Genomic DNA, 14,526 nt, shown 5'->3' on the forward strand with positions numbered 1-14,526 from the left:
CGGAGGGGGCGGGCCCCGCCGGCGGCCTCGCCCCCCCTCCCCCGCCCCGCCCCCGCCCCGCGGCCCGGTGGGGAGCGCGTGTCTGGGTCACATGAGCCGCCAGCCCGGGCCCGGCCCCCCGCCGCCCCCGCCGTCCGCCGCCACCACCGGCCGCCCGCCCGCTCGGCTCCTCCGGCCGCCGCCGCCGCCGCCGCCGCTGCGTTGCGTTGCGCTGCCTGCGCCCAGGGCTCGGGAGGGGGCCGCGGAGGAGCCGCCCCCCGCGCCCGGCCCCCGCCCTCCGCGCCCGGGCCCGCGCCATGGGGCTCTGGCTGCCGCCGCCTCCCGCGCCGCCCGGCTAGGGCGATGCGGGCGCCCCCGGCGCGCGGCCCCCGCGGGCACCATGAGCCCCCTGCTCCGCCGCCTGCTGCTCGCCGTGCTCCTGCAGCTGGCCCCCGCCCAGGTACGTGCGTCCGCGACATCCCGCCCGCGCGCCGTGCCCTCTCTCAAGGTTGGCGGAAGTGGGAAGACGCGGGGTTCTTGGGGATCCACGGGGGCGTCTCGGGAGCCCAGCCCGGGCATCCCCCGGGAGGAGTTCCTCCTCGCCCGCCCGCCCGACTCCGGGGCCACTCCCCCGCCCCACCCCGTCCCCTGGGCGCAGCCGGGGGCGGGGCCGCCTCGGTGCCTGGCGGACGAGGTTCGGCGCCCACTGTGCCCCTTCCTGATCTGGAGCCTGGAGAACTAGCCCGGACCCCAGGCTTGGAGATTCGATGCTGCTGCCAGAGTGGGCCTGGCGGGTAGTAGCCGGGGCAGGTCCCAGGTAGTGTGGAGAGGTCAGGTAAAGTTAGAGTGACCCCAGGAACAGAGCAGTTCAGAAAACTGTCAGAGGGGAGTTGAAGTCTCCTGACTGCAAGGGCAGAGCCCTGGGGAGAAAGACATTGCCAGCCTTTCCTGGAGTGCATCTTGGTCTAGGTTTCTTCTCTCCTACAGGCTCCCGTCTCCCAGCCTGATGCCCCTGGTCACCAGAAGAAAGGTAATAGTAACAGAACTTTGCACCAGCTGGCGCTCAGAACATTTGCTTCCAGCCCTGATTGCAGACTCCATGTATTTCTCATCTTGTGTAATCACAGCCTCTCTGTAAGATGCAAACTCTTTAATTCTGCCCATTTCACAGAAGAGCAGATTGAGGCAGTGGGATGCCTGGCATCTGGATGAACAGGGCAAGGAAGACAGATTGGGTGGGCAGAAGCAGGGGCTAGGGGAGGGTGGCTGTGACGGGGGAACTAAGGAGAACAGCTTCTGGACGCAGGGGTAGGAGCCAGGGGGCAGCTGCGGGAAACCCTGGGGCCACTTAACCCTTACGCATCTACCCCTAGTGGTGTCATGGATAGACGTGTATGCTCGTGCCACCTGCCAGCCGCGGGAGGTGGTGGTGCCCCTGAACATGGAGCTCATGGGCACTGTGGCCAAGCAACTGGTGCCCAGCTGTGTGACAGTGCAGCGCTGTGGCGGCTGCTGCCCTGACGATGGCCTGGAGTGCGTGCCCACTGGGCAGCACCAAGTCCGAATGCAGGTAGGGGGCCGGGGGAGTGTGCCTGGCTGGATGCTGGCATTCTGGGGAGTGAGGGGGTGGCGGCCAGAGCCCTGGGCGGTGGGCAAGGTGTTCTCACCCCTCCAGCCCTCTCTCACTGTGTCTCTCCCTGTTCTCCTGAGCCCAGATCCTCATGATCCAGTACCCAAGCAGTCAGCTGGGGGAGATGTCCCTGGAAGAACACAGCCAGTGCGAATGCAGGTGCCAGGGAGGCCCCACCTCGGAGTTCGCAGAGATCAGGCTTGGGGGGCGCTGGGTGTGGCGGTGCACCGCAGCGGGGACAAGGTTTCCGAGGGTGGAGCCAGGCAGGCCTGGGATCGAGGGCGAGAGAGTGGAGAATGCTGGGCTTCCTGATCCTCTCTGTCCTTGTCTCTGTCCGTCTCTCTTACTTTTCAGACCAAAAAAACGAGAGAGTGCTGTGAAGCCAGACAGGTGAGTCTCGGGCTCTTGCTGGGCTGGGGTTGGAGCCCAGGCTCCGTGCCCAGAAAGTCACATGTGGCTGGGGCAGGGGGTGTTAGGGTGTGTCAGGAAGCTGTGGTCCCCTCCCCTCCTTCTTCTCCCCCGGCCTGTCCCCACCCTCCTCCCCTTTTTCTCTGCTCCCCAGGACTCTGTGCTGTTCCCTGACCCCAGCCCCTGGGAAGACTTCCTTCCCACCCGAGACATGTTGCTTCTCCTCCTAGGGCTTCCACTCCCCACCACCGTCCCCAGCCCCGCTCTGTTCCGGGCTGGGACCCTGCCCCTGGAGCACCCTCCCCAGCTGACATCACCCATCCCACTCCAGCCCCAGGCCCCTCTGCCCACGCTGCCCCCAGCGCCGCCAGCGCCCTGACCCCCGGACCTGCCACTGCCGCTGCCGACGCCGCAGCTTCCTCCGTTGTCAAGGGCGGGGCTTAGAGCTCAACCCAGACACCTGCAGGTGAGGAGTCGGGAGTGGTGTCCAGGCCCTTCCTGGAGCAGGTCCAGGTGAGCCAGCCAGTGGGAGAAGAGCCAGGGAAAGGGAAGCTTTGACCGGGTTGAACAAATATTGACCCAGCACCTAGTTGGCACTGGGGTCAGCAAAAACAGGGCTCCTGTTCTAATGCGGGAGTCAGACACGTGATGCCAACAGAGGATGTCAAGGGCTGTGGTGAGCGGTACCTGACATTGTCTTTGAGAGGCTAGAGATGTCCTGGAAGAGGTAACATCGCCAGGAGTGGCAATGGGAAGACAGCCTTCCGGCTCTGAACCATCTCAGAAACGCCTATAGCAGACGTTGATGCTCTACCTTACGGGCTCCGGGAGGCCAGGAGATGTAGTGGAACCCTGGTCCAGCCTCGTCCAAGGCACTTCTCACCACTCCTCCCTTCCACAGCGGGGTCATGGGGTGGCATTGTGTGGGCCGGGCCAGCTGGGGCTTCTCAGGAGTGTTAGGGGAGGATGGGGTTCACAGAGGGTAACACACGGGTGCGTCTAGAGAAATGGGCTGAGCTTTGGTGCCAGTATGAACAGACCCCTTCTTCCCTTCTCAGGTGCCGGAAGCTGCGAAGGTGACAAACTGCTTTTCAGACTCAGTGGGGCCCCTAGCCTCACAGCCCTCCCCCCAGAGAGGGCAGGAGCGCAGCCTGGTGAGAACCGTCCAGTCCCCAAGACCTCAGCCTGGGCAGAAGCTCCTCTGGGACCTGGGCCTCTCGAAGGGCCTTCCAGCTGCCCCTTGTCTCCCCAAGGCTGCCATCCAACAATGTGGACAGAGTTGGATGAGGAGACCAAGGGGGTCACATACCAACCTGGAAGAGAATGGGGTCCCGACTCAGATTTTAACCACCTTGTACAAGTGAGCATCTAACAGCTGGCTCCTCTGTCCCCTCACTAAGAAGACCCCGATCCGCTACAAAAATGTGGGAGTTGGGCTTCAGCGCAGGAACTGTGAACCCCAGTCCTGATAAAAGAGATGGAAGGAACTGTCCCTGCCTGTGTCACTGTCTGTCACTGTCCAGGCTGGCTGGTTTGGACATGAATGTCTGTGTTGTTCTGCCTCCTAGACACGGAGCTTGGAGGAGATGAGGTCCAAAGACCTCCCCACAACAGGTCACAGTGACAGAAACGTGCATCCTTCACTTTCATGTTGCGCTAATGGGTCCTGCCCCTGTGTCCATCACAAGGGTTCCTTTCTGGAAGGAGATGGCCAGTGAGCTTGAGGTGGGACTCAGCTCTGCCGAATGCCCTCAGCTGTCACTGCCCCTCATCCTGAGCCTCACGTTCACACAGAGGGAGCAGATGATCATTGTGGTCTGGGCCCTTGGGTGCCAAGAAAGTTAAGAGTAATGTAATAGAAAAGAACACTCATCTTCCCTACCAGGCTACACTCTGTTTGCAACTTTTTGCTTCATGTAGCTTAACTCCAAATTTTTTCAACTGCAGTCTTCACTCTTGCCTCCCTTGCACCTTGGGCTTCCCTCCCCATGCTCTACTTGGTACTCTCCTGACGTTTATCTGACCCAGCCCAAACTCAGTGGTCAGCTTTCTGCCTGCACCCTCTAGTGCCCGTAGGGCTCAGTGGTGAGGGGAGGGGGTGAACTGAAAGGCAACCTTGGGTACCCGTACTTTGCCCCATCAGGGCAGAACATTCAGGGCAGAGTTTAACCCAAAGCAGCTACCTAATGGAGGCCTTCTCTGAAGTCATAGAGGAAGGGGTAGTGATCTTGTTAGGCTCAAACCAAGAGTGGCGTTAAACCAGAAGAGACGGTTTCTGACAAGTGATTGCTACATTCAAATCATTTTTCACAGCTATGCTGTTACCAAAAGTGTGAGAGTTCAATTAGAGTGAGACAGATGAGGGTTAGGGCCGTTAGCTACTACCTCCCAAACGCATTTAGCTTGTCCAATGAGCATGTGCTTCATGTGCGTCTTCTCACCTAGCCCTCAATTCTGAGGTCAGTGTTGGGATTATCTTACTTCTTCAGTTGAGGAGATAAGCTCGGAAAAGCTGATTGACCTGAGGATTTGGCCTCAGATCATCCGTCTCCCTGACATTAAACTTAGGTTTCGCTGCCTCTCAATTGCAGGTTTAGTCTGCCTGCAAGGTGGGAGACCTGGGTTCAATCCCTGGGAAGATCCCCTGGAGGAGGGCATGGCAACCCACTCCAGTGTTCTTGCCTGGAGAATCCCCATGGACCAAGGAGCCTGGTGGGCTGCAGTCCATGAGGTCACAAAGAGTCGGACATGACTGAGCCACTAAGCACAACTGCAGGTTCATTACTTCAGTGGGACTTCCCAGGTGTATCGGTGATAAAGAATCCACCTGCCAACGCAGGAGATGCAGGTTAGATCCCTTTAAGTAGGAAATGGCATCCCACTCCAGTATTCTTGCCTGGGAAATCCCGTGGACAGAGGAGCCTGGTGGGCGATAGTCCACGGGGTCACAAAGAGTCGGACACAACTGAGCAACTAAGCACACACGTTTATTCCTGGGTGCTGAAGTGACTGGAAATAAGTCTGTATGGGGAATGGACCCAGTCAGACCGCTACAGTCATGACCCAGGGTTACTGTGCCCCGGGTAGGAGCAGGCCTGGATGCTGGAAGAGAAAAAAGCTAAGAGCATTTGCTGTGGGCCTAGCTGTGCACATTACTGGGGGACTCCCACAGGAGCCCTGTGGGGTGGATGTTATCAAGCCCAAGAGTCACCAGGCCAAGAAGCTTGTTCAAGGTCACACAGTCGATGAGTGGCAGACCCAGGAGTCAAACCCAAGGCTCACTCTGAAGCTAGGCTCTCCACAGCAACTGAGGACTATGGGTCAGAAGAGGCCCAAGGGCAATCAGGAGCGTCAAGCTGGGGGCGACATAAAATGGCGTCTCGAGACCCCCTCCGGGAACCCGCGCCCGCTTGACCTTAATTTCACCTCAAACGGAAGTGCCTTCGGTCCTTTCGGAAGTCACTTCACCTCACCTTAAGGACTACAAAGCCACCGGACGTGACGTATAGGTCACATGGTGCCGAAGGGGCGTGGCTAGGGAAGAAACCACCCCAGTGGGCGTCTGGCCGCGGGTTTTGCACGGTCCAATGAGGGCGGGCGGCGTGGCCAGGTCTGGTGGCGACGATGACGCGCCTGCGCAGAGACGGCGGCACGACTGGGGTTGACTCCGGGGGCGCGGCGAGGAGGTGAGCGGGGGCCACAGCCCGGGCTGGGGGGAGCCGGGGTACAAGAGGGAAGGCTGGATCAGGCGGGGCAGGAGCGGGCTGGGGCTCCGAGTGTCAACGAGGGATAGGTCACGAGGAATTTGACTGTTGGGGGGCTCCGCGCTGTCCGGGGATGCCGCAGGGGGAGGGTTCTCACGCCTCACGGGGCGGGGCTCCGGGAGTTGGGGCGGGAAGTCGAACGGCAGCGGGTGGAACCTCTCAGCTGGTGCCGGTGGGAGGCGGGGCTCGAGGCCTGGGGGCGGGGCCAGGACCGGTGCGGGGTGGAGACTGGCCCTTGGAGGAGGAGCTAGAAGAGGCGGAAGGAGGAGCCTCGGGTTTGGAGGCCGAGGAAGAAGGAACCCAGGCGCTGGGGGCGGGGCTTCAGCCGGTGAGTGGCGCGGCTACGGTCCAGGAAAAGGGGTCTAGTTCTGTCGGGGGCGGAGCTACAGGGTCGGGGGCGGAACCGCGCCCTCTAAAAGGTGGGGCCAAGGAGCCTAGCGAAGGGGTAGGCCCAGGTAATGGCCCGGGGCGTCCACGCGGGGGCGGTCTCCGCGGTGGCCGTGCCTGGGGACGCGGTAGGCCTAGAACTCCCCCGGGAGAGGTGGTGTGGGTGGAGCGGGCTCGGCGGCCACCCGACACGGGACCAGTCTGGGTGCCCCGCAGGCCCCCGAGGGCTCAGAGTTGGGGCGGCGCCTCGGGCGGAGGCACAGGGCCAGCCTGGGGGGTACCCCCGGAGGACAAGAGCTCCCCGGAGCCACCCAGTGGCGACGTGTGGGTGCCTCGGGGCCGACCCCCTGCGGCAGCCGCAGATGTGTGGGTGTGCTGGGTGGGAGGCAACTGGGTGTGGCGTGAATGGGGTCGCCCGGTCGGGGCAACCGCTCTGCAGCCAGATAGGGTCTGGACTTTGCGGAAGGGGACGGGTGGGAATTGAAGAGCAGAGCTGGGAATCGGGAGGGACGGAAGGGCAGGGGGTGAGCAAAGGGGCGGGACCCTGGCTGCTGTGGCCTCCCCTGACCCCCTCTCCCCGCTGCTGGGGTCCTCGGGCAAGCCCCCTTCTCACTGGACTGGTAAGTGTGGCCGTGGAGCCTGGGGGAGGGGGCGGTGATCCCGAACAAGGGGATCCCCAGGGGCAGGCAGGGTCCACGGTGGGGTGGAATCCTCCGGGTACCTGCCGGTATTCCATGCCCTCCCGTTCCTCTCCCCCGGTTGGTTGGTCGGGGTCTGTTCCCACAGAGAGATGAGGCTGAGCTGGGTCTTGACAGTACTGTCCATCTGCCTGAGCGCCCTGGTCACGGCCACAGGGACCGAGGGCAAACGGAAGCTGCAGATCGGAGTCAAGAAACGGGTAGACCACTGTCCCATCAAATCGCGGAAAGGGGACGTCCTGCACATGCACTATACGGTGGGTGAAGGGGTGGAGCTTTGGGGGGCGGGGCTTTTGGGGACCTGAAAGGAACTGGGAGCCAAGTTTCTCTGCCAAAAGGTGGATCTCTTGGGCAAGTCTTCTTATCTGCTGTGCATGGTTCTGTCTTGCTTTTCACTGTCTACTCCCGGGTTGGCATCAGCAAGCAGTGACAGTGTACTGTGAGCTGCCCAACGTTCTGTCTCCTGCTAGGACTGTGGCCACCAAAGCTGTGGGGTGCCACCTTGATGGGAAGAGCACTGGGGGTGGGGGTGTCAGAGCAGACCGCCCTCCTCACTGGCCTTCCCATGGTCTCACAGGGGAAACTAGAAGATGGAACAGAGTTTGACAGCAGCCTGCCCCAGAACCAGCCCTTTGTCTTCTCCTTGGGCACAGGCCAGGTCATCAAGGGCTGGGACCAGGGGCTGCTAGGGTGAGTCGTGGGGCCATGGCTGTGGTCCAGGAGGTAAACCCTGGGAGGCAAGCCCCAGGGATGGGGGGAGGGAGCAAGGAGCCTGGTTGTTACCACATGCTGAATGTGTATTATCCTGCAGGATGTGTGAGGGGGAAAAGCGGAAGCTGGTGATTCCATCAGAGCTGGGTAAGAGGCTCTTTCGGAGTGGGGATAGGGCGTTCAGGGTGTATTATCCATGTAAGGGTGAAGGCTGATTTAGTCTCTGCATCCATCTCCACTCTATTCATTCAATCCATGCCATTTCCAAGTCTAGCCTTGTCCAGCAGTGAGGACAGGGCAAGACCATTGGGACACTTGGCTCTGGTGCCAACTCTCTGACCTTTTGCAAGCCCCCTCCCATCTCCCTGGTGGCTCAAATGGTAGAGAAGATGCCTGCAATGCAGGAGACCCAGGTTCAGTCCCTGGGTTGGGAAGATCCCCTGGAGAAGGAATTGGCAACCCTCTCCAGTATTCTTGCCTGGAGAATTCCATGGACAGAGGAGCCTGGCAGGGTACAGTTCATGGGATTGCAAAGAGTCAAACACGACTGAACGACTAACTTTCCCTTGTTTTTTTTTCCCATCTCCATTTCTGGCCTAGTGCTAGGATGGGTAGAGGCTTAGCGTCAGCCTGGATGTCTGCAGAACACCTCACTCTGCCTGTCCACAGCTCATTCTGTTTCTTTGTGTTATCTTGGCAGGGTATGGAGAGCGGGGAGCGCCCCCGAAGATTCCAGGTAATAGACCTTTCTGCCCCCCTCCCCATCTGCTTCATCCATTCCATCTCCAGGTGGCCCTAGTTCTCATTCTGCTCCCACCTCTCCCCTGCAGGTGGTGCAACCTTGGTGTTCGAGGTGGAACTGCTCAAAATCGAGCGACGTTCAGAACTGTAGCCAAACTGGAGAGGGGCGGTGGAGAGGCCCCCATCAGGGACCAGACTGTTTAAAGAAAAAACAAACTTAAAACCCATGAAGTGAGCCTGTGTTTCTTTGTGGGCCCTGAGAGACTTAGAAACCGCAGCTTCAGCCTCCTCTCTCCCTCGGCCCCCTCCCATCCTTCACTCTCCTTTCCAGGCTACAGAACCTTGGGGTGTAGTAGGCTCAGTAGCATGGAGGTCACAATGGCCAAGCCCTGGGTGGTATGGTGGCCCTTGTCCAGAAGGTAAAAGAGTATTCCTGCCTGCCGGCAGTAGCATGGCTCCTCCCCAGCTCCCCAGCCACTTCCAGCTCCTAGTCTGGGAGCCAGCACTGGGCTATCGCCATGGCTACGTGGCCCTCAGGAAGGCCTGCGGTCACCTGGGGAGAAGCTGAGCTGGCAGCAGTTGGAGAGCAGTGTGTCCCCCCTAAAAGAGACCAGGCGAGCCTGTGAACTGCACCAAAGGCGTATCCTAGCTTTATTAAAGGGCCCGCGCCGCAGTCAATATAAAAACACAAAAAGTCCCATCAGTTTAATAATAATAAAAAACCCCAAAAATGGAAAACTGAGGGGGCAGGGAAGAGGCCCCTGGGCCAGGGGCACGGGGAGCCCTGCTCGTGGCACCAGGCCTGGCCGCAGGGCCCCCTGGTATTGCTGTTGCTACGAGGTCAGCGGGCAGCGATTGTCCTGTGGAGCCACCGTTCAGCTGGGTCGAGGACCCTTACTTCTTCTGGGGTGTGCTCAGCTTCTGCATGCCCCGGATCTTGTCCAGCAGGCCAGAGATGAAGGCCTGGAGGGAGGGAGGACATTAAGGAGACCAGACCCCAGGAGGACAGGACCCTAGGCTCCTCACCCCACCCTCTGGGGAAACAACTTCTTACCTCAGTGGGTTTGTAACAGTCAACCAGCAGCTCCTAGTGGGGCATGGGGAGAAAGGATAACTGAGTCTCTGCAACACGGACTTAGAATTCACCCACTCCCTCTTCCAAGGCACTGGAGATGCCACGGCTACTGAACAGCTTGGCAAGTACCACTGGCCCCATTTGGTGGAGGCTGAAGCTGAGTCCAGGAAGTTCACAGAGCTGACTGCCGAAGATCAAGGGGGGCTTGCCGACCCAACAATGGGCAGACTGCCTCCCTGCAGCCCTCAAGCCTCTGCTCCCCTGACCTGGCCCTGCTGCCCTCCAGGCCCTCTTACCTTGACCCTGGCAGCCCGGGTATCATCGCTCTCCATGTCCAGGAGTTCATCCACATCGATTTCCAGCTCTGGGATCTCCTCTTCCTGGGGTGGGGTGGGGGAGGAGGGAGAGACAAGGGCCTGAGTTGGGAGAGAGGGGCTCTGGCTGAGGCCCCTGCCCTACTGCAGACGGGAGCCAGCCCTCTTTGCCCAGCAGACAGCGGCAGCTGCTCCGAGGAAGAAAACAGATCAGGCCTGTGCCAAGGCAAACTGCCCAATGTGGGGGGGAGCTTCCTGTCCCTGCCAGTTGGGCACCCTGGGTGCCAGACGGCTAGGGGTGGGGATCCTAGCCTGGGAACCCTGCAGATGTGTCTCCCCAACTTCCATGCCCCCCATCTCAACCAGAGCACAAATGGGGCCAGCTGCCCCAACTCATCACAGCCCCCTTCCCCTCCCCCAAACACCTGTCACAGCTTCCCAGGAGTGGGGAGGAAGTGAAGGGTGAGGGGTCAGTGGGAAGGACCCAGGCCTGGTAAAGGGGAAACAAAGAGCCCATGCTTTGTCGAGGGAGGGGGTGCCTGCCACCCCTCCTCCCCGAGGAAGCATCTCTCCTGTCTGGAGCCAACTGCATTCCAGGGCTGGGCTAGGGTAGGCAGCACAGGGCAAGCCCACTCCTCCACCCTGGCCCCCGGGGCCTGAGTCACCACTTGAGCAAGGAAAGAGTCACAGGGTGGAGAACCAGAACCCAGAGAGTGGGCTAGCTTGCCCCCCATGCCAAGATGGACTCCAAATTAGCCCATTAGAAACAGGCAAGACACATAAACCCCAAAAACTGGGTTGGCTAGTGCCTTAAATTGGTCTAGGCTAGCAAGCAATAGGTAGCTCTCCTTCCCCAGCCAGCCTAGACTAGTCCCAGGTCTCTTGTCCAAGGCAGCGAATAAGAAAGAAGTGACTTAGATCAGACAAGAAAGAGCATACATGGGGGGCGGGGAGCACAGAGAGCAGAGGAGCGCGCTTAAGCAGGGTGCCCACTGACTCCGGGTGACAGGCGGGCTCAAGGTGGGGTTTCCAGGAGGCCCGAATCGGAACCGGTTTTAGGGTGTCGGCGCAGGGTGGGGGACACACCTGGCAGTCGTAGAGGCGAGTGAGCTGCTCCAGGATCCACTCCTCCAGGTTGAGGCGCTTCCGTAGCTCCTTGCGGTCGTACTTGACCGTGACCTTCCCTTGGCGCCTCACTGGGCCCTCGTCGTCCGCGCCGCCCGGGCCCTCGCCTGCAGCCCCAGGGGGGCTCTGAAAGTAGACGCGGGGCCCTGGGCCGCCACTCCCCGGTCCGGGGGCCGGGGCCGCCAACGCCGCGCCCCCCGCGGGGCCGCTGTCCGCCATGGCGGCCGCCGGGGCCACGTGCGCGCGTCGGGCCCCTCCCTGCGCCGCCGCCTCCCGGACGCCCGCCGGCTGGCTCCGGGCCGCTGGCTCGGGTTAGCTCGTGAGCTCGGCTCCGCGCGGCTCCGCGGCGAGGGCGGCGGCGGGGGTGCCCGGGGGCAGCTGCAGCATGCGGAGCCCCCGGGCCTGGCCTGGCCGCGCCCCGCCCCCTCCCCACCGATCCGCCCGCCCTTTGTCCCCCGCGGCCGCCGCCCGAGCCGCCGCAGCCGAAGCCGCTTTCTCTGTCTGGATCGCTTCCCCCGCCCCCCCGACCACACCCCCTTAAAGGGCCAGTCCTGCGGCTTGCCCCTCACCCCTACCCCGCCCCCGGACAGGGGATAGGGGAGGATCTAGTCCTTCGAGGTTTGGGCCTAGCTGTCCTCTCTCCCTTTTCACCTTCCTGCCCTACCCCTAGGCGTTCTAAGCACCCGGTGCGAGGATTTGCGCTCCAATGGGGAACCTAGTCTTCTGTCCTCAGTGGAGGAAAACAGGGGCCGCCTGAGAATGGAGGGGAATGGGCACTGTATACAGGACAGAGGTCCGAGGAGGAGACCTGGGAGCGCCACCCCCCTCCCTTCTGGGTCCTCCGGCCCGCGGCCAGCGGGGGACAAGAGGCGTCTTCGCGCTGACAGACACGTGGACCGGGCTCCCGGGGGTGGAGGGGTGGAGAAGACGGACAGGCGCTGCCTAGGTCGCTGGACGCCCCCCTCCTTGGGGTTCCGCGCACCCCACGATGGAGGCCTAGGTTGGGGGTGAGCCGAGACGGCCGAGCGCCCTGAAAGGCTAGACCCCAGGCAGCCACCGCCCACCGGCCAAGATGGCGGTTGAGGCTGGGATTGTGGGAAATGTAGTTCACAGAGTCCTGCCCCGCATGGCCGCCCCTCCCCCGCAGCGGAGCCCGGGCGGGGAAAACTTGTTCGGAGCGCCCTCGTAGGGCTGGTCTCCACAGGGCGCGGTCTTCTGCACCCCGCAATCTCTTGTGTGCAAACTGAGGCTTAAAGAACTGGGAAGTGGAGGAGCCAGTACTCAGGATAATAAAGATAATAATAACTGCTGACCCTAATACGAGTTCCCCATAGTCGGTTCTAGCGTGAGGGCACCTCAAAGCTCTCCGGTAGATCCCAGCCCTACTGCTTCCTCTATCCTTCAGATCTCACAAGGGCCTTACCGGACCCACCTCTCTTTAGTAGACCCTGTGCCTTGTTCCCGCAGCCAGTTTGATTTTTTATATTTTTAAATAGTGTCTCTCATTCACTGGTTCATTGTCCGCCTCGCATTTCTCAGCTATGAGTTCTGTGAGGCTGAGACCTGTCTGGCCCTTGTTTACTGCTGATACCCATGATTGAGTGGACCCGCTCAGCTTCAAACCACATGGATCTGGCAAATTAGCTGACTTGCTGAACTCTCAGCACCTAGGTCAGCCTCATAGTTGGTGTTTAATTGGTTGAACAAATGACCGAATGAAAGGCTTCCTGTGTGCCTCCATTTCCTCCGAAGGTTGTGGCAAAGATTAAATAGGAGAGGACGTGGAAGTTTCAGTGATTGCACCACAGAGGTTAAGTCACACACCCAGACAGCAATGGAGCTCAGCTTGTCTACGCAGGCCCCCTGACACAAAGTCACTGCTCCTTCTGCCTCACAAGATTGTGCAACTCTTTCAGATGCTTCCACAGAACACAGAGGACAGGCTCACCCTCTGCAGTCCCAAGCAGAGTCTCCAGGTCCTAGAGACACTAAGTCCAAGCCCCTCTGGATGCCAGAGACACCCTCTGCAGCAGATGGGGTTCAGACAGAGGTTGACACTGGTCCAGGTTCATACAGCTGGCGTGATGCTGCTGCTGCTGCTGCTGCTGCTGCTGCTAAGTCGCTTCAGTCGTGCTGACTCTGCGACCCCAGAGACAGCAGTTGCACACACACCGAAGCCCAGGACTTTAGGCTTACCTTGAGGTTGGAGAGTACAGACAAGGAGAAGGCAGTGGCTGAGAATGGCGTGTGTGGTGGTGGTGGTGGTAGGACTCATGCCAGTGGGCTTCTCCCTGAAGGCCTGAGCAGGGGGCACATGACTCATGTGGCTCAGTGATAGGCTGATACCTTCTCCCTCCCCAGCCCCCCTCAGGCCTTAGTCTCTCTTCAACCAGCCTCAGGGGCCAGGGAAGGGCTGACCCTTCTCCTGTGGTTTAGGCAGGACCCACCCTTTCTAAGAAAGTCCCATCCCCAGCCTGGCTTCTGACTCTGAACTTGACCTGATGGGCGAAGCCATTTACCAGATCCAAATTCCCCACCATGCCCCACCTTACCCCATTGGGGTGGGTTTGCTCTTTTTAAACTGGAGCACTGATTCAGGCCTGGGGGTGGTGGGGGCAGGGGAGGCTTGCAGTAAAAAGGGAGGCTATAATATTATAGTTTGCTGTGAGAATGAAACCTATAGGTGGTGAAGACTTGGGGACCAGTCCCAGCTCTGTCCCTCCAGATGCTATGACCCTGAGCAGTGATCTTCCTGTCCCTCCTCCCCTCAAGGCTAGTGTGAAGGTCTCCTGACATTTCCAAATTTCATGGTGTCCCCTGAGGGGTCTCTAGGCTGAACAGGGAAGACAGAGCCAGGGCTGCTCTTCCTGAATCCCTCTCTCCACTTTCTGTGCCACCCCCAGGACACTCCCAGATTCCTCAGGCTGACTCCCCTATCTGTCCAGTCCCTCCCCATGGCCACCTACTCTATGTTAGCATAGAGGGCCATGATGGCTTGCAGCTGCCTTGGAGGCTTGACTGCCTAGCACAAAATCTTGGAGTGGAATAACTGGGTGCAGATCCTGCCTCTGCCCTAGGCTGAGAGGCCCTGGGCCAGTCACCTACCTACCCTGAGCCTCTTCAAAGGGGCTGATTCCGCTGACTTCTGGTGATTTGTGGCTGAGGTCGGTGCTCCAAGACTATATCCCAGCCCTTAGCCTCCTGTCCTCCTCATCCTTCCAGCCACAGGCTGTAGCCTCCCCAGCCCCACCTCTCCTGGGGTCCTGGCCCCTCTCCCCCAGAGAGCAGCTGAGGCTGCTTTCAGCACTTCCTAAAGCAGAGGCCCTAGGGAGGGTCCTGTGGCTGAGACCGCTCCCTTAATCAAGGGTAGAGGCCGGAAAGACTGCGTTCCTTCCACCATTACGGCTTGCCGAGAAACCCTATTACCATTACCAAGGCAGGAAGAAAGTGTGCAAGGAGGAAGAAGCCCTCTAATGGGGGTTGCCCTGGCCTCCGGAGACACGGTGGGTGGGGAGGGCCTCAGGCCCAGGAAACAGGCTCCCATCTTGTTTTTCAAGAAGCTGCTGCCTAGAGCTTCTACCCCTAAGCTCAGGCCACGGCACCAGGCCCTGCTGGCCCTGGCACTGGCTGGCAGGCCCCCTGGCCCAGAGCTGACCCATGTCCTTTCCACTCTGCTCCCTGGCATCTCCACAAT

The 14,526-nt window shown here is 60.5% G+C and overlaps 3 protein-coding genes across 11 annotated transcripts; 2 read left to right on the forward strand and 1 right to left on the reverse strand.

Moving 5' to 3' along the window:
• The first annotated feature begins 129 nt into the window (after window positions 1–129).
• Window positions 130–3,509, forward strand: VEGFB (vascular endothelial growth factor B). 3 transcript variants are annotated; one of them, XM_027959549.3, is made up of 7 exons: window positions 130–439; window positions 967–1,009; window positions 1,353–1,549; window positions 1,695–1,768; window positions 1,964–1,999; window positions 2,248–2,483; window positions 3,076–3,509. In XM_027959549.3, the coding sequence occupies exons 1-6, from the start codon at window positions 380–382 to the stop codon at window positions 2,459–2,461; spliced, it is 624 nt and encodes a 207-aa protein (XP_027815350.1). In that variant the 5' UTR covers window positions 130–379; the 3' UTR covers window positions 2,462–2,483; window positions 3,076–3,509. The 3 variants fall into 3 exon arrangements, with proteins under 3 accessions (XP_027815350.1, XP_014958446.2, XP_060260062.1); XM_015102960.4 differs by having other exon boundaries at window positions 2,349–2,483; XM_060404079.1 differs by lacking the exon at window positions 3,076–3,509 and having other exon boundaries at window positions 2,172–2,281.
• A 2,125-nt stretch (window positions 3,510–5,634) lies between these two features.
• On the forward strand, window positions 5,635–8,545 carry FKBP2 (FKBP prolyl isomerase 2). 7 transcript variants are annotated; one of them, XM_027959527.3, is made up of 6 exons: window positions 5,635–5,703; window positions 6,955–7,123; window positions 7,444–7,556; window positions 7,678–7,724; window positions 8,278–8,313; window positions 8,408–8,545. In XM_027959527.3, exons 1-6 carry the CDS (start codon window positions 5,642–5,644, stop codon window positions 8,467–8,469), a joined length of 489 nt encoding a protein of 162 aa, XP_027815328.1. In that variant the 5' UTR covers window positions 5,635–5,641; the 3' UTR covers window positions 8,470–8,545. The 7 variants fall into 7 exon arrangements, with proteins under 7 accessions (XP_027815328.1, XP_042094281.1, XP_004019694.2 ...); XM_042238347.2 differs by lacking the exon at window positions 5,635–5,703 and adding an exon at window positions 6,068–6,200; XM_004019645.5 differs by lacking the exon at window positions 5,635–5,703 and adding an exon at window positions 6,068–6,109.
• A 396-nt stretch (window positions 8,546–8,941) lies between these two features.
• On the reverse strand, window positions 8,942–11,335 carry PPP1R14B (protein phosphatase 1 regulatory inhibitor subunit 14B). The gene is given in 6 exon segments (XM_027959526.2): window positions 8,942–9,281; window positions 9,373–9,405; window positions 9,690–9,773; window positions 10,794–11,075; window positions 11,077–11,183; window positions 11,186–11,335. Coding segments are annotated over 6 exon segments (609 nt in total). The 5' UTR covers window positions 11,220–11,335; the 3' UTR covers window positions 8,942–9,212.
• Between the last annotated feature and the right edge of the window lie 3,191 nt (window positions 11,336–14,526).

Source organism: Ovis aries, chromosome 21, assembly GCF_016772045.2.
Source record: "Ovis aries strain OAR_USU_Benz2616 breed Rambouillet chromosome 21, ARS-UI_Ramb_v3.0, whole genome shotgun sequence".
Lineage (NCBI taxonomy): Eukaryota > Metazoa > Chordata > Mammalia > Artiodactyla > Bovidae > Ovis > Ovis aries.